Source organism: Lactuca virosa, chromosome 2 (genome assembly GCF_052849685.1).
Source record: "Lactuca virosa cultivar CGN04683 chromosome 2, Lactuca_virosa_CGN04683_v6, whole genome shotgun sequence".
Classification (NCBI taxonomy): domain Eukaryota; kingdom Viridiplantae; phylum Streptophyta; class Magnoliopsida; order Asterales; family Asteraceae; genus Lactuca; species Lactuca virosa.
In genome coordinates this window covers 308044189-308065975 of record NC_136427.1, presented here as the reverse complement: position 1 = coordinate 308065975, position 21787 = coordinate 308044189, and the positions used below count along the sequence as shown (strand labels likewise).

Sequence of the window (21787 nt, the reverse complement as noted above, 5' to 3'; positions counted from 1 at the left end):
ATTGTGAAATTTCTTGCTAAACATAATCTAGCTTTTCGTGGTACTAATGAGAAATTGTATGAAGATAACAATGGAAATTTTTTAGGCTTATTTGAAATGTTGGCTGAATTTGACATGGTTTCTTATGACCATATACAATGTATTACAAATGAAATTGGTATCCATAAACATTATCTTGGGCATAGGATACAAAATGAATTAATACTTTTGCTTTCTTTAGAAATAAAGTCTATGATTATTAAAAAGATAAAAAATGCGAAATATTTTTCTATAATACTTGATTGTACTCCCGATATAAGTCACCAAGAGCAAATGACTATTATTTTAAGATACGTAGATGTCTCTTCAAATGTTGTTTGCATTGAAGAATCTTTTTTAGGGTTTTTAGATGTAAATGATAGAACCGGCCAAGGACTCTTTGATGTTTTACAAAATGAATTGAATTTGCTTGATATTGACATTAATAATATACGTGGACAAGGTTATGATAACGGATCAAATATGAAAGGAAAACATCAAGGAGTGCAAAAAAAGCTTTTAGATATAAATCAAGGGCTTTTTATACTCCTTGTGGTTGTCATAGTTTGAACTTAACTTTGTGTGATATGGCTAATACTTGTGGTAAAGCTAAAGGTTTTTTTTGGAACAATACAACGTATCTATACAATTTTTGCAAATTCGACTAAGAGATGGCAAATTTTAAAAGATAATGTAAAAGGGTTAACTCTTAAATAGTTGTCATCCACTCGTTGGGAGAGTCGTGTTGATAGTGTTAATGCTATAAGATTTCAAAATTTTGATATACAAAAAGATTTACTTCAAGTAGCCAAAAATGATAATGATCCAAAAATAACAAGTGAAGCTAAATCCTTAGCAAAAAATGAACTTGGCAACTTTGAGTTTATATTGGCATTGGTAATTTGGTATGAAATGTTAAACACTGTTAATTTATTTAGCAAATAATTGAAATCAAAAGATATGCTTATTGATGTTGCTATGGAAAAAAATAATGGGGTTGATTTTGTATTTTAAGGAATATAGAGAAAATTGGGTTTTAAATGCTTTACAAACTGCAAAAGATATTGCCTTAGAAATGGGCATTGATCCAATATTTCCTAAAAAACATGAACCAAAAATAAAAAAAAACATTTTGATGAGATTTCAAACGATACTTCTTGTAGTTTTTCACAATCCGTCCAAGAGGAATTTAGAGTTAAATATTTTATGTATATTGTTGATCAACAATATGATAAAATATTTGGCTTTTTGTTTAATTCAGAAGAATTTCTTTCATTAGATGATGTAACCTTAAAGTCTTGTTGTATGTCTCTTGAAACTTCATTCAAGAAAGATGAACAATCGGATATTGATGGAAATGACTTATATGTTGAATTAAAATTACTTTTACATCTCTTGCCTAAGGAAAAATTGACAGCAATGATATCTAAATTTTTAAAAACGTGTTGATTGTTTTCCTATTACATCTATTACATATAGAATTATGTTGACTATTCCTATTACTGTTGCATCTGCAGAACGGAGTTTTTCAAGATTGAAGATTTTGAAGTCCTACTTAAGATCTACAATGACTCAATAACGACTTAATGGATTAGCTTTGATGACGATTGAGCGTAACATGTTGGATAAAGTTACTTATGAAGATGTTATTGAAAAGTTTATTTCAACGAATATTAGGAGGATGGCTGTTTTCAGTGGAAGCTAATTTTTTTTTGTATTATTTTGAATGAAATTTTAATTTTATGTATTTGCAATAGAAAATTAAATTATAATTTTTTTCCTTAAATTTTGAGATCTTTCAAAATTTAGGGCCTATTTTTTGTTAAATCGCACAGGGTCTCCAATATCTCGGGGCCGACCCTGCTGCAATCCATGACTTCCACCAGTGTTGGCCTTCCAGAAAGAATCGGTGGTCTGGATGCCATGAAATCCTTGTACTTACATCTACATCCATCATTTCCTCCATTGGGTTGATTTCTTCTAAGCACTCATGGCACAGCTTGATTGACAGTCTGACTATCTGATTGTTCAATGTTTAGTTCAGGTTGTACAATGGGTATAGTAGGTTCATCCCTATTAAGCAACATTTTCCTAATATCCTCCCTTTGTTTAGCCATCATAGCCCAAATCATTGCTTAGACTCCTGCCATCGTGATTGGCTCGGGTGCAGCTGCTACTTCTGGTGCACGCTCAATCACAGGTTCCTGATTACCATTAGTATTTCCATTAGTGTTTCCGAATCTACTTTGGGTTCTTGCCAGTTGGATCTAAACACCAAATCAGACGTTCAGTGTGGAGTGATGAGAATTTGGATAGGTAAAGCTTTATTTATGATAGACGTATAAATCTCCTTATTACTTCGAAAAGTTACATGCTAGTTCTAACACCATAATTAAACGTTTACAAATCTGAATACATAAAGTTTCCAGATCCGGTCGGCAACAGACCATAGATCCAATAAAATAATGGCAAAATAAATCATCACAAATCATTGTGTACATAAAAACATTTTAGGCAACTTCCCTAAATAGGCTAGCGCTTGTGTCTATTCAGGTGTACTTCCTAATATATTTGACACACTGCTCACGATCATCGCTTAACATTCTAAGTTTAAGTCTATAAATCCTACAATTTCCTAGTTCGCTTAAACTAATGATCTGATACCAAAAACTAATAATATTTTAAAATTCGTGGGGAGGAAATTGTGGCTGAGAGGGTGCCACGTGTCGCTCGCTGGTTACTCCAAAAACTAAAGTTCATAACTTCTACTTATGGACTCCATTTTCGACTGTCTTTTTATCGATTAACTCCTATTAATGATATATTCAATTATCATTTATGTTGTGTCGGCTAAAAATCGATCGATCTAAAATCGATTAACTCCAAATACAATTGTTTTCCAAAATTCATAACCATTACAAATTTATTTCAAATCATTAGAGTGTCCCATAAAACGCTTGAGAGAGAGTGAATGTCGCGCCATCAGACCTTGCTCTTGCCCCAGGTCTCAGATGTACCTAAAGAAAATCCACAAATTATAAGCTAATGCTTAGTGAGTCCCCCAGAGCATACCCCACACACAATCCACATACATATATATCATGTTAGCTAAAAACCTATCTCTACCACATGATCCATGCATACAAACATATAGGGATGTCGTGGGATCCTCCCAAGGTCTTACACCAGGATGCCATGGGCTCCCCCACATGGTCTTACATCTAAGTGCCATGGGCTCACCCATGGTCTTTAGCTGGAAAGCCATGGGCTCCCCAACATGGTCTTACATCCAAGTTCAATGGGCTCCACTCATGGTCTGTCACACCCCCAAACCAGACGGCGGAAACGTCCGGGGGCTTGAGTGACTTTATTTTAGAATATCATCACAATGAATATAAATGAAACAGAACATCATCACCACCATGCATACAATATTACAATTGTCATTGTTTACATCAAGTATATTATCTTAAATTACATATCCCAAAACATTAAATGTATGATGATTAACGATACACATAAATAAAATCCACATACTCTCGATGATTCTCCTACTTAATGATTCCCTGAGAATACAAGTTATTTTTAAAACGGTCAACATATATGTCACACACCAAAACCGGAACGGCGGAAACGTTCGGGGGTGGACGACGTCATATGTAGTATCACAACAATTGTATAATAGTAATCAACGCAACAACATTCATTGTATACATGTTAAAGTGTTTACATCAAGTTCAAAATGTTACATGTTTATAATAATATGATAGTATGAAAAGATAAGACGAATATCTACTGCTCCGTCTTCACGACTCCGGTCTGGATACCTGTCATAGTAATTCCTGAGAATACAAGTATTTTGAAAGCGAGTAATAGCTATAAAGCTGGTGAGTGCATACGATTTTGTTTAGAGAAAGTATCTTCTTTGTTAAATGAATAAGTTTGAATGATTTACAAGAAAATCCTATATTTTCTTAATGTAAGTTGTGACTAAGCTTGTTATTTTTATAATAACTTAGTTTATACCTATTACATATGATCAAGATTAGACGGACAGACGATTGTGTGAGTCCACCGTAAATCCACATTCAAACAAGGAAAAGAAAGTAAAATGGAATTCACACATTATCCAGTCTATTAGGTCTTCATCATGTGTAACCCTGGAGTATGAACTAAGGTATTATAGATCAAACAAGAATGTCATATAAGTTATACCAATTATAACTAAGTGTTGAATTAATATACGTGATCACTTGGTTGATACACTTTATGATATAATCAAGATCGGACGAATAATAGATTGTAGGGTTCTACCTTAGTTTCACATCCAAACAAGGAAAAGAAAATAAGTTAGAGATCTCACCTTCTATTGTCTACCCGATCTTCGTTATATATAACTCGGGAATGTGTAAACGAAGAGATCATAACATTAACCTTTAAGAATCCTTTATAATGTACTAGTTTGCCTAGAAAATGTTACTGTTTATCCCAAAAAATCCTATATTTTCTTATGTAGTTGTTATGTAGTTTTAATCCCCTAAACCCGTTCTCTTTGAGTGTTGTTGTACAATGTTCTTGTATAGTTAGTTTTAACTCACCATAAAACTATAGAAAAGACTGTTATCTGTTTATTATGTCCATCTGCATTGTAACTCGATATGAATGTTAAGACCATCCTATTACCACTTGGTATATACATATTATATACTATCAGGAACAGGCGAACACTTGAATGTGTGATTCCGTCGTACACCCACATCCAAACAAGGAAAAGGGAAGGAAAACAGAGTTCACACATGCTATTGTCTACCAGTCTCTCATAACATATAACTTTGGTGTACATTACAAGTAGTCACAGAAGCTACTCCTTAAGACTGTTTAGAAAGTATATTACTACGTAAGAACATCGTAAGTTTCTCCCAGGCAAGTACTTATAACCATAATGAGCCGACTGATAACCTGACACGATGCTTTGTAAACGCCGAATTTTTTTATGACATTTGTCACCCGTAGACTTGCAAGTCCTACTGTAGCGAGCAGTAAGGTGCGGGATTGTTAGTCCCATATAGATCTATATACAAAATCACGCTCTTCCTCCAGGAGACTCTGGTTCAATAAGTCTAGCCTTCTTGTGTACATAGTTAAGTATATGAACATGTATCTCCAAATTGAGTGTGTTAACGAGTAATACTGTAAAAACATTTTTGTAATTAAAGTTGTAATTGACCTTATACATGTTTAATACGACTGTTATCGTGTTCTGAACCCTAAATTATACCTATTATAATTTACTAGTATTTCTTGTTAAGTATGTGATATTTACGAATGCACTCCCTTTGCTCGACATGTTACAAAGGGAGTATGAATCCAGATTTGACTAACTTTTATATTTATATATATATAGGATATATAAGCAAAATTGAAACGACAGTCAGACAAATAACTTTACCTTAAGCCAACATCCGGACAAGGAAAAGGAAATAAGGCGAATCATCAGTCCTAAGCCCTTTAAATCTTATTTATATAAGTATATACATATAAACATGATTTAAACACAATATAAGTTCAAAAGATTTTATAAAACATTTAAAAGTATTTACCATCAATTAAAAGAGTTTAATAACATTTAAAAGCATTTTCCAAAATTTAAAAGAGTTTATTAACATTTAAAAATTGATTGATGACTTGATGTCATTTAAAATATTTAAAGAATTTCATTTAAAGTAAACACAATTTCTTGTGTTTAGACTTGTATTCCCCCCCCCCCTTAAAATAGTAAAAAATGGTAAAATGTAGGGGTATGAACTCACCTTATGTTGGTGATTCAAATGAAGATTCGTGTAAGGATGAGAAGTTCCACGAGTGAATTCATAAGACACAACGAGTCCTATATGACATATATTAAATACATATATGTATATAATTAGTGTATAATACAACTAATCATGAAGGAAAACAACCTAAGGGACTAAGGAACACTTGAAGTGAAGTGTAGAATCACATGTGATTGATCAAAGGGGAGTGTACGGCCACACAATGGTGTGTTTATGGCCAAGATAGATGAGTTTACGACCAAGCAAGCAGTTTACGGCTGTAAAATCATGACCATTATGCAAAAGAGGGTGTTTTAAGGTCCTATCTAACATCCATTGTGTGTTTAAGACCTTATGCTAGAACATGAGAAGGGTTTGTGGCCAAAACATGTTCAAAACAAGGGTTTATGGCGATAACAAAGAGTTTACAGTCGTAAACTCTTGGAGTTTATGTGGTTAGATGATGTTTTAAGGCTAGGAAATCAAGTGTTACACATGTTTAACTGGATGATAAGGAAGGTAGTCACACTTTGAAGGTTTCTATGGAGTTCACGACCCAAGAATAAGGAGATGTTCTTGGTGTTCTTGAAGATCTAATCTAAAAAGAGATGATTTCATGGATGAAATCATAGAGTTTTACTAGATAAAAAGGGCTATCATGAAAGAAATGGAAGAATCACTTACATTTTGAAGATCAAGAATGAAGATCCTTATGATACTTGAGAGAGAATGGAAGTTCTTGAGTAGAAAGTGTAAAGAATGAAAGAAAAGTGAAGGAAATGATACTTAAGTGGTGAGTTTACGGCCACACTTGAGTTTATGGCCATAAACTCCTTTTGGTGGAGTTTTAAGGCTTGAATGATGTACAGTGACTGTAGCAGGTACTTCCTAACACTCATTCCTTGAATGTATTAGACATAGAACGCTCAGACAGACCCTAAACAAAGCTAAAAGATAGCAGGATTGAATTTGTCTTATGGTTGGTTGGACTAAATTTATAAGGCAAAAATTTTCGGGTTGTCACATCATCCCTCTGTTAAAGGGAATTTCATCCCGAAATTCAGAGTCTAAAGTGATTACTCATGATTTAAGGAAAAAGGGTAGGTACTTCTGTTACATCTGCTTCACTTGTTCTGGTCGGTGGGGAAGGTACTGGTTTGGCTTCTACGTTTATTCGTATGGTAGCACAATCATTCGTAGTGTTGGGCAGTCTCCATCCTGAAGTTCATAATAGAACTCATACATGGTTCATCAATCACATCCTCGTGTATACGACTCGTATATAATTAAGATTGAAAAGGCAGTCGAATAAATGATTCTTCTTTAAGCTCACATCCAAACAAGGAAAAGAAGTTAAAGAGGAATCATCAATTCTAAGCATGTAGACCCTTGATTATGTACCACTCTTGCGTATACATTCCTCAACGATAGATTAACCGTATGGGTCCTTGGTACAAAACTCGACGTACTGTACGAGTGGCATTCCGAGGAGGTCTGTCGAAGGTTACTTCGCGAAAGTTACGCAACATAAGGCACTCTTCGCGTGAGTACCTCAGAGTTATGGAACAAGGGCTTCGCTAGAAAATCGATTACGGGAAAAGAATCTTCGCACGAAACTGGCACTGTGAGGATCAAATCGACTCAAGTGAAATGATGATTTCAGACTAATTGGAATAAATGGAATTAGACTATTTTAGAAAAGTGTTCCAAAAACACGACGGTGCGACCCATGAATATGTTTTAGTACGTTAAATTTTTAACTACCTTATTACTGCTGCAAACGAGATGTCCTGCCTCAGGCGAGTACTAGCAGCACGAGAGTCCCAATAAACTGATGGAACCTCGCAGAATGTTATGACTCGAGTTGCACTAGTTTTTAAAAGTATAGAAGTCTAACATTATCGTTAAGGAACGTACCAAAATTTCAACATGGGTCCGGAATAGTCTCCCCTACGGCGGTGATGATTAGTATCCTTCCATCTTCGCTAGAGTTCTTTGTTATTGGGCAATCCCTCTTCATGTGTCCTGTCTTGCCACACCCATATCAAGCCTGGCTGACTCCGATGCCCGGGACTTAGGAGATGGGTCATGCCGGTGCTCTAAAGAAACAAGCAGTGTGCCCCTTTCTGTTGCAATTTTTGCAATGCATCTCTTGGCACGCTCCAGTATGATGAAAGTTACACCTGTTAGACTTCGGAAGTGTTCCAGCATATCGACTAACTGGTGCTGGGGTGGCAGGTGTTGTAGCAGCATGAATTTTTACCAACTGTTGTCTCTTTGTGGTTTCTTATGTTGGCTTCCCCTTCTTATCGCTCCAAGACTTCCTCTTGTAGGCATCCCCCTTTGATGACTCAGAGATAGGGGTAATCACGCCTTGGCCGACTTCATGGTCAACAAGCCTCTGTGCCAAGCATTTGGCGTTATCAAAAGTGGTTGGTTTGGATGATAACACATCTCCTTGCGTCGGAGGTGATAACCCCCAGATATATCTCTTTGTCTTCTTGCTCTCGGGAGTAACCATCTCAGGGCAGAGTGCCGCCAGGTCACTAAACCTATCAGTATAGGTCACTACATCAGATCCAGCCATTGTGAGATTCCAAAGCTCTTCCTCTAGTTTCTGTATCTCGCCCCTTGGGCAGTATTCTTCCCTCATCATTTCTTTTAGGTTTTCCTAACCCATCGAATTTGCCACTGTAAGGACCAGTGACTTCACATGGCTGTTCCACCAGGTGAGGGCTCTTCCTGTGAAAGTGCAAGCAGCAAATTTTACTTTGCTTCTTTCTGGGCACTAGCAGATTTCGAAGACCGATTCTGTCTTCTCAAACCATTGCATCAAAGTAAGGAATCCCCTGATTCCATCGAAGGCTTTGGTTTTGCAATTCCTGAATTCCTTGTAGGAACATTCTCTCTGATGCACATGGTTATGGTTGATATTACCGCTACCCGACCCGTTGAGAACTGTCGTGTTGATTCATTCCATGGCTGCGGATACTGTAGTAGTGACTGTTGCCTATAACATTGCAGCATCGAATTGTGGAGGTGGTGTCGGTGGTGGAGTTGGTGCAGTAGGGATGTTAAGGTGACGCGTAAGGATAAGTCTTTAGGAATGATGTCAAGTCAAATTTTATCCGAACTAGATTAACTGAGTGTATCACATTTTATGTTTTCAAGGTGGTTTTGTAAACAATTCATAATGGAGATCGATATAAAATAGACTTATGAATTTATAGCTGTGGTTATCCTTAACTGAAATCCTGAGACCTTATTCACTGTTACTAACGAGTTGTAATTATAAAGAATTTATACCTGCCACATAGTGTGAGTAGTGTATTCACTAACTCACTAGGTTGTATTGACCGATTAGTTATCAAGGTGACGCGTAAGGTTTTCTGCCACCTCGCATGACTCGCGAGTGGTTTCCTCTGTTCTCTGTTCTACTCTTGACGAAAGTGTTCTGCAGTCTCCTTATCTTCCTATGGCATCCTTAAGAATTCTCTTAGCTTCGTACTCCTCGTCTGATTCCTTCTCGAAGTTCCCTTGGTGAATTCCTTCTTACTCATCCTTGACTCATCTGTTGACTATCCTAGTAAGGTGGTATATCTAGCTAAGTTGTTGTTGCGAAAATGGGAATGTCTAAAGAATCTATGAGAATAATTAAATTATTTCTAATAATAAATTTTAACTTGTGATCCTCACTAAGTCCTTCTACAATTACATAGTGTATACCAATTATATATAACTAGGATCTAATAGACATTCGAATATGTGATACTACTCTAAATCCACATCCAAACAAGGAAAAGGAAATGAAGCGAAATCACACATTCTAAATCTATAAGATCTTTATTATATATAACCTTTGGAAGTATCCACCCTGCAATTATAGCTCTATCAGTAAGGGTCTCTTAATTCTCACATAAATTATTAATGGTTATCCAAGATACTCCTATAGTATCTTTGTTTTGTGTTTGATTCTTAAGTTTCTTTGTTATGGTACACTTTTAGACTTGTTATTGAATAGCATCCTAAAATACTCCTATAGTATTTTACTTTATGTTTTGTTCTATAGAATCCTTCACATATAGGATTTGGTAAGTTTTAGGTTCGTCGAAACACCACTATCACTCCCAAATACATGTTCATCGTATCTTAAATAAATATAGTTGATCAGGCTATATTTATCCCAGATATGATTACATAACTGCCCAGGTTTGACAGTTGTGTCCAACATCTAAATACTTTTGTTTTGTTCTACTTGTGATACTTGTTCTAGTATGTATTTATGTAAGTATGTATACTTCTTGATAATATTTTTATATTCATATGTATACTTTTAGACAGAGCACTTCGGACCCATTGTATTTATAGTTGTATATCTTTTATAGGTTGATACACTTAGTTTACAATAAACAATGCTCTGGCACCAATCTGTCACACCCCAAAAACCGGAACGACGGAAACGTTCGGGGGTGGAGGACGTCATATGTATTATCACAACAATTGTATAATAGTAATCAAAGCAAAAAAATTCATTCTATAGATGTTAAAGTGTTTACATCATGTTCAAAATATTACATGTTTATAATAATATGATAGTATCAAAAGATAAGACGAAGATCTACTGCTCCGTCTTTACGACTCCGGTCTGGATACCTGTCTTAGTAATTCCTGAGAATAAAAGTATTTTGAAAGCGAGTATCAGCTATAAAGCTGGTGAGTGCCTAAGATTTTGTTTAGATAAAGTATCTTCTTTGTGAAATGAATAAGTTTGAATGATTTACAAGAAAATTCTATATTTTCTTAATGTAAGTTGTGACTAAGCCTGTTATTTCTATAATCACTTAGTTTATACCTGTTACATATGATCAAGATTAGACGGATAGTCGATTGTGTGAATCCACCGTAAATCCACATCCAAACAAGGAAAAGGAAGTAAAATGGAATTCACACATTCTCCATTCTATCAGGTCTTCATCATGTGTAACCCTGGAGTATGAACTAAGGTATTATAGATCAAACAATAATGTCATATAAGTTATATTAATTATAACTAAGTGTTGAATTAATATAGGTGATCACTTGGTTGATACACGTTATGATATAATCAAGATCGGACGGATAATAGATTGTGGGGTTCTACCTTAGTTTCACATCCAAACAAGGAAAAGAAAATAAGTTAGAGATCTCACCTTCTATTGTCTACCGGATCTTCGTTATATATAACTTGGGAATGTATAAACGAAGAGATCATAACATTAACCTTAAAGAATCCTTTATAAGGTACTAGTTTACCTAGAAAATGTTACTGTTTACCCCAGAAAATCCTATATTTTCTTATGTAGTTGTTATGTAGTTTTAATCCCCTAAAACCGTTCTCTTTGACTGTGGTTGTACTATGTTCTTGTATGCTTACTTTTAACTCACCATAAAACTATAGACAAGACTATTATCTGTTTGTTATGTCAATTTGCATTGTAACTCGATATGAATGTTAAGACCATCCTATTACCACTTGGTATATACATATTATATACTATCAGGAACAGACGAACAATTGAATTTGTGATTCTTTCGTACACCTACATCCAAACAAGGAAAAGGGAAGCAAAACAGAGTTCACACATGCTACTGTCTACCAGTCTCTCATCACATATAAATTTGGTGTACATTCCAAGTAGTCACAGAAACTACTCCTTAAGATTGTTTAGAAAGTATATTAGTACGTAATAACATCGTAAGTTTCTCCCATGCGAGTACTTATAACCATACTGATCCGACTGATAACCTGACACGACGCTTTGTAAACGCCGAATTTGTTTATGATATTTGTCACCCGTAGACTTGCAAGTCCTACTGTAGCGAGCAGTAAGGTGTGGGATTGTCAGTCCCATATAGATCTATACACAAACTCACGCTCTTCCTCCAGGAGACTCTGGTTCAATAAGTCTAGCCTTCTTGTGTACTTGGTTAAGTATACGAAGACGTGTCTCCAAATTTAGTGTGTTAATGAGTTCACGAATAATACTGTAAAAACCTTTTTGTAATGAAAGTTGTAATTAACCTTATACATGTTTAATACGACTATTATCGTGTTCTGAACCCTAAATTATACCTATTATAATTTACTAATATTTCTTGTTAAGTATGTGATATTTATGAATGCACTCCCTTTGCTCGACATGTTACAAAGGGAGTATGAATCTAGATTTGACTAACATATATATATATATATATATATATATATATATATATATATATATATATATATAAGCAAAATTGAAACGGCAGTCGGAGAAATAACTTTACCCTAAGCCCACATCCAGACAAGGAAAAAGAAATAAGGTGAATCATCAGTCCTAAGCCCTTTAAATCTTATTTATATAAGTATATACATATAAACATGATTTAAACACAATATAAGTTCAAAAGATTTTATAAAACATTTAAAAGTATTTACCATCAATTAAAAGAGTTTAATAACATTTTAAAGAATTTTCCAATATTTAAAAGAGTTTATTAACATTTAAAAATAGATTGATGACTTGATGTCATTTAAAATATTTAAAGAATTTCATTTAAAGTAAACACAATTTCTTGTGTTTAGACTTGTATTCCCCCCTTAAAACAGTAAAAAAGTGGTAAAATGTAGGGGTATGAACCCACCTTATGTTGGTGATTCAAAAGAAGATTCGTGTAAGGATGAGAAGTTCCACGAATGAATTCCCAAGACACAACGAGGTCTATATGACATATATTGATACATATATGTATATAATTAGTGTATAATACAACTAATCATGAAGGAAAACAACCTAAGGGACTAAGGAACACTTGAAGTGAAGTGTAGAATCACATCTGATTGATCAAAGGGGAGTGTACGGCCACACAATGGTGTGTTTACGGCCAAGATAGATGAGTTTACGACCAAGCAAGCAGTTTACGGCCGTAAACTCATGAACATTATGCAAAAGAGGGTGTTTTAAGGTCCTATCTAACATCCATTATGTGTTTAAGACCTTATGCTAGAACATGAGAAGGGTTTGTGGCCAAAACATGTTCAAAACAAGGGTTTACAGCCATAACAAAGAGTTTACAGTCGTAAACTCTTGGAGTTTATGTGGTTAGATGATGTTTTAAGGCTAGGAAATAGAGTGTTACACATGTTTAACTGGATGATAAGGAAGGTACTCACACTTTAAAGGTTCCTATGGAGTTCACGACCCAAGAATAAGGAGATGTTCTTGGTGTTCTTGAAGATCTAATCTAAAAAGATTTGATTTCATGGATGAAATCATAGAGTTTTACTAGATAAAGAGGGCTATCATGAAAGAAATGGAAGAATCACTTACATTTTGAAGATCTAGAATGAAGATCCTTATGATACTTGAGAGAGAACAGAAGTTCTTGAGTTGAAAGTGTAAAGAATGACAGAAAAGTGAAGGAAATGATACTTAAGAGGTGAGTTTACCGCCACACTTGATTTTATGGCCGTAAACTCCTTTTGGTGGAGTTTTAAGGCTTGAATGATGTACAGTGACTATAGCAGGTACTTCCTAACACTCATTCCTTGAATGTATTAGGCATAGAACGCTCAGACAGACCCTAAACAAGGCTAAAAGATAGTAGGATTGAATCTGTCTTATGGTTGGTTGGACTAAATTTATAAGGCAAAAATTTTTGGGTTGTCACATCATCCCTCTGTTAAAGGGAATTTCATCCTGAAATTCAGAGTCTAAAGTGATTACTCATGAATTAAGGAAAAAGGGTAGGTACTTCTGTTCCATCTACTTCACTTTTTCTGGTCGGTGGGGAAGGTACTGGTTTGGCTTCTACGTTTATTCGTATGGTAGCACAATAATTCGTAGTGTTGGGCAGTCTCCATCCTGAAGTTCATGATAGAACTCCTACATGGTTCATCAATCACAGCCTCATGTATACGAGTCGTATATAATTAAGATTGAAAAGGCAGTCGAATAGATTCTTCTTTAAGCTCACATCCAAACAAGGAAAAGAAGTTAAAGAGGAATCATCAATTCTAAGCATGTAGACCCTTGATTATGTACCACCCTTGCGTATACATTCCTCAGCGATAGATTGACCGTGTGGGTCCTTGGTACATAACTCGACGTACTGTACGAGTGGCATTCCGGAGAGGTCTGTCGAAGGTTACTTCGCGAAAGTTACGCAACATAAGGCACTCTTCGCGTGAGTACCTCGGAGTTATGGAACAAGGGATTCGCTAGAAAATCGACTACGGGAAAAGAATCTTCGTACAAAACTGGCACTGTGAGGATCGAATCGACTCAAGTGAAATGATGATGTCGGACTAATTGGAATAAATGACATTAGACTATTTTAGAAAAGTGTTCCAAAAACACGACGGTGCGACCCATGAATATGTTTTAGTACTTTAAATTTTTAACTACGTTATTACTGCTGCAAACGAGATGTACTGCCTCAGGCGAGTACTAGCAGCGCGAGAGTCCCAATAAACTGATGGAACCTCGCAGAATGATATGACTCGAGTTGCTCTAGTTTTTAAAAGTATATAAGTCTAACATTATCGTTAAGGAACGTACCAAAATTTCAACATGGGTCCGGAATAGTCTCCCCTACGGCGGTGATGATTAGTATCCTTCCATCTTCGCTAGAGTTCTTTGTTATTGGGCAATCCCTCTTCATGTGTCCTGTCTTGCCACACCCATATCAAGCCTGGCTGACTCCGATGCCCGGGACTTAGGAGATGGGTCATGCCGGTGCTCTAAAGAAACGAGCAGTGTGCCCCTTTCTGTTGCAATTTTTGCAATGCATCTCTTGGCACGCTCCAGTATGATGAAAGTTACACCTGTTAGACTTCGGAAGTGTTCCAGCATATCGACTAACTGGTGCTGGGGTGGCAGGTGTTGTAGCAGCATGAATTTTTACCAACTGTTGTCTCTTTGTGGTTTCTTATGTTGGCTTCCCCTTCTTATCGCTCCAAGACTTCCTCTTGTAGGCATCCCCCTTTGATGACTCAGAGATAGGGGTAATCACGCCTTGGCCGACTTCATGGTCAACAAGCCACTGTGCCAAGCATTTGGCGTTATCAAAAGTGGTTGGTTTGGATGATAACACATCTCCTTGCGTCGGAGGTGATAACCCCCAGATATATCTCTTTGTCTTCTTGCTCTCGGGAGTAACCATCTCGGGGCATAGTGTCGCCAGGTCACTAAACCTATCAGTATAGGTCACTACATCAGATCCAGCCATTGTGAGATTCCAAAGCTCTTCCTCTAGTTTCTGTATCTCGCCCCTTGGGCAGTATTCTTCCCTCATCATTTCTTTTAGGTTTTCCTAACCCATCGAACTTGCCACTGTAAGGACCAGTGACTTCACATGGCTGTTCCACCAGGTGAGGGCTCTTCCTGTGAAAGTGCAAGCAGCAAATTTTACTTTGCTTCTTTCTGGGCACTAGCAGATTTCGAAGACCGATTCTGTCTTCTCAAACCATTGCATCAAAGTAAGAAATCCCCTGATTCCATCGAAGGCTTTGGTTTTGCAATTCCTGAATTCCTTGTAGGAACATTCTCTCTGGGGTGGCAGGTGTTGTAGCAGCATGAATTTTTACCAACTGTTGTCTCTTCGTGGTTTCTTATGCTGGCTTCCCCTTCTTATCCCTCCAAGACTTCCTCTTGTAGGCATCCCCCTTTGATGACTCAGAGATAGGGGTAATCACGCCTTTGCCGGCTTCATGGTCAACAAGCCTCTGTGCCAAGCATTTGGCGTTATCAAAAGTGGTTGGTTCGAATGATAACACATCTCCTTGTGTCGGAGGAGATAACCCCCAAATATATCTCCCTATCTTCTTGCTCTCGGGAGTAACCATCTCAGGGCATAGTGCCGCCAGGTCACTAAACCTATCAGTATAGGTCACTATATCAGATCCAGCCATTGTGAGGTTCCAAAGCTCTTCATCTAGTGTCTGTATCTCGCCCCTTGGGCAGTATTTTTCCCTCATCATTTCTTTTAGGTTTTCCCAACCCATCGAATTTGCCACTGTAAGGATCAGTGACTTCACATGGCTGTTCCACCAGGTGAGGGCTCTTCCTGTAAAAGTGCAAGCAGTAAATTTTACTCTGCTTTTTTCTGGGCACTCGCAGATTTTGAAGACCGGTTCTGTCTTCTCAAACCATTGCATCAAAGTAGGGACTCCCCCGATTCCATCAAAGCCTTTGGGTTTACAATTCCTGAATTCCTTGTAGGAATATTCCCTCTGACGCACATGGTTATGGTTGATTTTACCGCTACCCGACACGTTGAGAACTGTCGTGTTGATGCGTTCCATGGCTGCGGATACTGTAGTAGTGATTGTTGCATGTAACATTGCATCATCGAATTATGGAGGTGGTGGCGGTGGTGGATTTGGTGTAGTATGGATGTTAACGCGCCTCAGATTTCTTCTGGAGGCATCGTTTAGCTATACAGATGAAAAGACGAAATAAGGATAAGTCTAAAGGAATGATGTCAAGTCAAATGTTATCCAAACTAGATTAACTGAGTGTATCACATTTTATGTTTCCAAGGTTATTTTGTAAACAATTCATAATGGAGGTCGATATAAAATAGACTTATGAATTGATAGCCGTGGTTATCCTTAACTGAAATCCTGAGACCTGATTTACTGTTATTAATGAGTTGTAATTATAAATAATTTATACCTACCACATAGTGTGAGTAGTTTATTCACTAACTCACTAGGTTGTTTTGACCGATTAGTTATTAGGGTGACGCGTAAGGTTTTATACCACCTCGCATGACCCGCGAGTGGTTTCATCTATTCTCTATTCTACTCTTGAAGAAAGTGTTCTGTTGTCTCCTTATCTTCCTATGGCATCCTTAAGAATTCTCTTAGCTTCGTACTCCTTGTCTGATTCCTTCTCGAAGTTCCCTTGGTGAATTCCTCCTTGCTCATCCTTGACTCCCCTGTTGACTATCCTAGTAAGGTGGTATATCTTGCTAAGTTGTTGGTGCAAAAATGGGAATGTCTAAGGAACATGAGAAGGGTTTGCGGCTAAAACATGTTCAAAACAAGGGTTTATGGCCATAACAAAGAGTTTACGGCCGTAAACTCTTGGAGTTTATGAGGTTAGATGATGTTTTAAGGCTAGGAAATCAAGTTTTACACATGTTTAACTGGATGATAAGGAAGGTACTCACACTTTGAAGGTTCCTATGGAGTTCACGGACCAAGAATAAGGAGATGTTCTTGGTGTTCTTGGTGTTCTTGAAGATCTAATCCAAAAAGAGTTGATTTCATGGATGAAATCATAGAGTTTTACTAGACAAAGAGGGCTATCTTGAATGAAATGGAAGAATCACTTACATTTTGAAGATCAAGAATGAAGATCCTTATGATACTTGAGAGAGAATGGAAGTTCTTGAGTTGAAAGTGTAAAGAATGAAAGAAAAGTGAAGGAAATGATACTTAAGGGGTGAGTTTACGGCCATCCTTGAGTTTACGGCCGTAAACTCCTTTTGGTGGAGTTTTAAGGCTTGAATGATGTACAATGACTGTAGCAGGTACTTCCTAACACTCATTCCTTGAATGTATTAGGCGTAGAACACTTAGATAGACCCTTAACAAAGCTAAAAGATAGCAGATTGAATCTGTCTTATGATTGGTTGGACTGACTTTATAAGGCAAAAATTTTCGGGTTGTCACAATGTATAATGTTGGTGAGTTCATAAGTATGTTTGAATGATAGACTTTGTTTTATTTGTAAAACCCAGAAAATACGATATTTTCTGTAAAATAGTTTGAAAATGATGTATCATTCGAGTAATTACTGCATGTGTGGTTTCTATTGTAGAAAGTATGCATGAGTTTGAAATCCTGAATTTCTTGTATTTTCTCATTGTATATATTAGCTAGTGTACAATATTATGGCCCACTAAACATGTAAGTTATTTCCAAGCTCGATAAGCATGTAAAAGGACACTTGAGGCCTATTAAGCACATAATGAATAATCCAGGCCCAATCAGCATATAAATAGACCACTAAGGCTCAATAAACATGTAATGATTAATTCAGGTCCACTAAGCATGTAAATGGACCACTAAGGCCCAATAAACATGTAATGTATGAATTAGGCCCAATAAACATGTAAATGGATCACGACGGTCCAATAGACATGTAAAGTGATTATTAGGCCCAATAAACATGAAATCATTGTATTTTGTTTGTTAGTTATGACATTGTTCATTTTAGTTTGAACGCTTACCAAAATGATGTAAAAAGCCCAATTTTGTTATAATGATATTTTTGGCCCATTAAGTTGTAACTTTACAAATTGGGCTCATTTTTAATAAAATTGATACTTTAGGTCCCTTAAGATCTAAAATATACATTTATGGTCTTATTTCAAATAAAATGACATTTTTGGCCCATTTTGGTTAGAAATAACATTTTAGCCCATTAATTCATGAAAAATTATATCTTCGGCTCAATTATCTAGTAACTGGCAAATTTCGTCCAAATATATATATATATATATATATATATATATATATATATTGATGTTTTCAGCCCATTTTGGTAGAATTTTACATTTTCAGCCCTTATGCGATAAAAATGGCATTTTTGGCCCAAATTTTGTGTAAATAACATTTTAGGCTCAAATTTGAATAAAGTGTCATTTTCAGCCCATAAAACCATAAGTTTTCATTTTTGGCTTAAGTTTGTATTAAATAACATTTTGGTCCATAAAAATTGAGATTTTTGCAAATTAGGCCCAAGAAACCGTAAAGGCCCAAATTAAGGCCCATTATGCAAGAATTTACATTTTTGGCCCTTTTAACACTAAGAATATCATAAAGACCCATTTTATGTAAGTTTGACTCTTTTAGTCCCTATGGAAACCATGAATGTCACAAGAGTATCAAATTTTTGTTTATTTACCAAAAATGGTCCTTATACACGATTTTGTTTGGTCTTTCGAAGACATAGACATGTTTAACACTTCCATCTTTATAGAATGTTTCTTAAAGTGTTTTAGTTTACGAATCTCACCCATTTTTGTTAGGGTTTTCGAGAGCTATAGGTTTTTATCACATTTTTACAAGAAAAACACACAAAACATGCACAATACTTAGATCTACCACATAAGCAACTTGTATTCTCCCCCAAAACATATAAAAACCAAAAACAAGGGGGTATGAACTCACCTAAAGGTTTGGATTCGGTTTTTGATGAAGAAGTGAGAAGATTTCAGCTCTAGCAAGCTCTTTGAGATGGTTTTCGAATTCAATGAAGTTCAAGAGTATAGATCATGGAATGATATGGGTTAAGAAGAGATTTTGATGAAATCTAGAAGTTAATCCATAGATTCAAGTAAGAACTTACCAATGATGATGATCTTGATGAAAAATCCTCTTGAAAACACACACAAAATCTCGAAAATTTAGAGGTGGAAGGAGGAGTTCTTGAGAGATTTCTTGAGAGATTTTTGAAAGAAATAGAGATGGTGAGGGAGGATGGTTCGACCTAGAGTTGAAGAAGAGAGAAGAAGAATAGAGTGAGGTGATGTTTGCATGGAAAACCACCATGCAAACATGAGGTGTCACAAGTAAATAATTCCTCATTTTTCCCTTTTTTTTACATATTGGGCCGAGTATTTGGCTAGGAGAAAGGAATTGAGGAAATTTGGACCTTCTCTTGACTTGTTCGATTTTATGAGCCCAATAGTAAATTTTTGTCCCATTAGGCCCTTAGGAGAGTTATTGGCCCAATAAAAGTCCAATACGTAGTTTACGGCCCATTAGAGTTAAGATGCATTGTTCTAGGTCCACATGGCCCAAAATGCTAAAGCTTCATGAATATGGGTCCAATTAGAGCCCAATTAGGGTTCTTTGGCCCAAAATAATCAAATTGGAGGTTTATTGGTTCATTATGCCCAATAAGAGAATCCTAGTCCATAATAAACTTGAACCGAGATTTTTAGGGTTTTCAACCCATAGTTGAGTATTTGAAATGTTTTGTATAAGGTTTTGAACTTTACGTGTGAACCTTGATGAAATTTGTTGACATTGAATGAGCATAGTGCATGATATCAAATTTGGGTTACAAGTATCACAATAGATGATGTTTACATGAGTTCAGAATTTCCTAGCCAAAATGCTAGTTGTGATATCATCCCCTCGTTTGAGGGAATTTCGTTTGAAATTCTTTCGAAAGATAGGATTATGAATGAGAGAATAAGTGAGGGTACTTCTGCTTCATTTGGTCTTCGCGTTCCCATGTGAATTCCGGTCCACATTTAGCGTTCCATCGAACTTTCACAATCGGAATGCGACTCCGCTTCGTACGCTTCACTTATCTATCCATAATCTCGACTGGTTCTTCGATGAATAAGAGATTCTCGTTTATTTCGATCTCCTCTAAAGGAACAACAAGAGTTTCATCTGATAAGCGCTTCTTCAAATTCGATACGTGGACACGGTTTGGACATTGTTGAGTTCCGCAGGTTGCTGCAACTTATATGCCACTAGGCCAATTCAGGCAAGAATCTCGAATGGTCCAATGTATCACAGGTTTAGTTTCCCCTGTTTCCGAAAATGGATCATCCCTTTCCAGGGAGAGACTTTCAATAGCACTCGATCTCCGACTTGAAATTCCAGAGGCTTCCGTCGTTTGTCAGCATAACTCTTATGTCGGTCTCACGATGCTTAAAGTTGCGCTTTGATTTGGATTATATTTTCCGTCATTTCACGAATGATCTCTGGCCCTGTGAGAGTGCTGGCTGGTGATTTCCCTTATGCTAGTTACGTGTCTCCCACCTCAGCCCAGCATAGAGGCGATCTGCATTTACGACCATACAATGCCTCAAAAGGAGCAACCTTTATGCCCGTGTGATAACTGTTGTTGTATGAGAATTCCACCAAAGGCAAATGAGTATCCCATGACTGGCCGAAGTCAATCACGCATGATCGAAGTATGTCTTCAAGTTTTTGGATGGTTCGTTCTCTTTGACTATCAGTTTGAGGGTGGTAGGCAGTTCTCATATCTAATTGTGTTCCTATTGCCTTCTGTAGCAACTGCCAGAATCGTGAAGTAAATATACTATCTCGATCCGAGATAATAGATACTGGCACCCCATGAAGTCTTACGATATCTTTGATGTAGATTCGAGTCAATCTTTCCATCTTTTATGATTCCTAAATACGGTAGTTTGATCACGAAATTCGTAGTAATTCTTCCCCATTTCCACTCGGGTATCACTGGTTGTTGTAATCATCCCGAGGGCTTTTGATATTCCACTTTCACCTTGGCGCAAGTGAGACACTTGCTCACATAAGTAGCGATCTCTGCCTTTATATTTGGCCACCAATAATGTTGCTTGATGTCCCGATACATCTTATCAGAACTCGGATGGACGGAATAATGCGTCTTGTGAGCCTCATTCATAATTACTTCTCATAATCCCCCAAGCTTAGGGACCCAAATTCTATTCATGAAGTAGTGAGTTCCATCCTCCTTTGCTTCAAAGTTCTTATCCATCCCGCGTATTGATTCACTAGTGACATTCTCCGGCTTTAATGCATCTGATTGGGCTTCCTTGATCTGTGAAGTTAGGTGGGATTGAATGGTTAGTGATAAAGTCCTCACCCGGCGTCCCGTGTATTCTTTCCTGCTCAGAGCATCGGCTACCACATTAGCCTTGCCTGGATAATACTTGATCTCACACTCATAATCATTTAGTAGCCCAACCCATCTTCTTTGTCTCATGTTTAATTCCTTTTGATTCAGAATATGCTGGAGGCTTTTGTGATCGGTGAAAATGGTGTACCTTGTACCGTAAAGGTAGTGCCTCTAAATTTTCAAGGCGAAGACCACAACTCCCAGCTCGAGATCATGGGTAGCGTAATTTACTTCATGCATTTTTAATTGTCTAGATGCGTATGTTATTACCCTTCCATG

General features: G+C 36.7%; 1 protein-coding gene across 1 annotated transcript; it reads left to right on the top strand.

Moving 5' to 3' along the window:
* Nucleotides 1–312: 312 nt before the first annotated feature.
* On the top strand, nt 313–1467 carry LOC145158762 (uncharacterized). Its single transcript, XM_079077611.1, has 4 exons — nt 313–582; nt 736–915; nt 1034–1097; nt 1280–1467. Exons 1-4 carry the CDS (start codon nt 313–315, stop codon nt 1465–1467), a joined length of 702 nt encoding a protein of 233 aa, XP_078933737.1.
* The last annotated feature ends 20320 nt before the right edge of the window (nt 1468–21787 follow it).

Excerpts from the sequence above, each read along its gene's own strand:
- LOC145158762 (XM_079077611.1), top strand. The coding sequence starts at position 313 with ATGACTATTATTTTAAGATACGTAGATGTCTCTTCAAATGTTGTTTGC. Across the intron at positions 583-735 it reads TACTCCTTGTGGTTGTCATA|TTGTCATCCACTCGTTGGGA; the intron begins GTTTGAACTTAA and ends ACTCTTAAATAG. Across the intron at positions 916-1,033 it reads TTGAGTTTATATTGGCATTG|GAATATAGAGAAAATTGGGT; the intron begins GTAATTTGGTAT and ends TTGTATTTTAAG.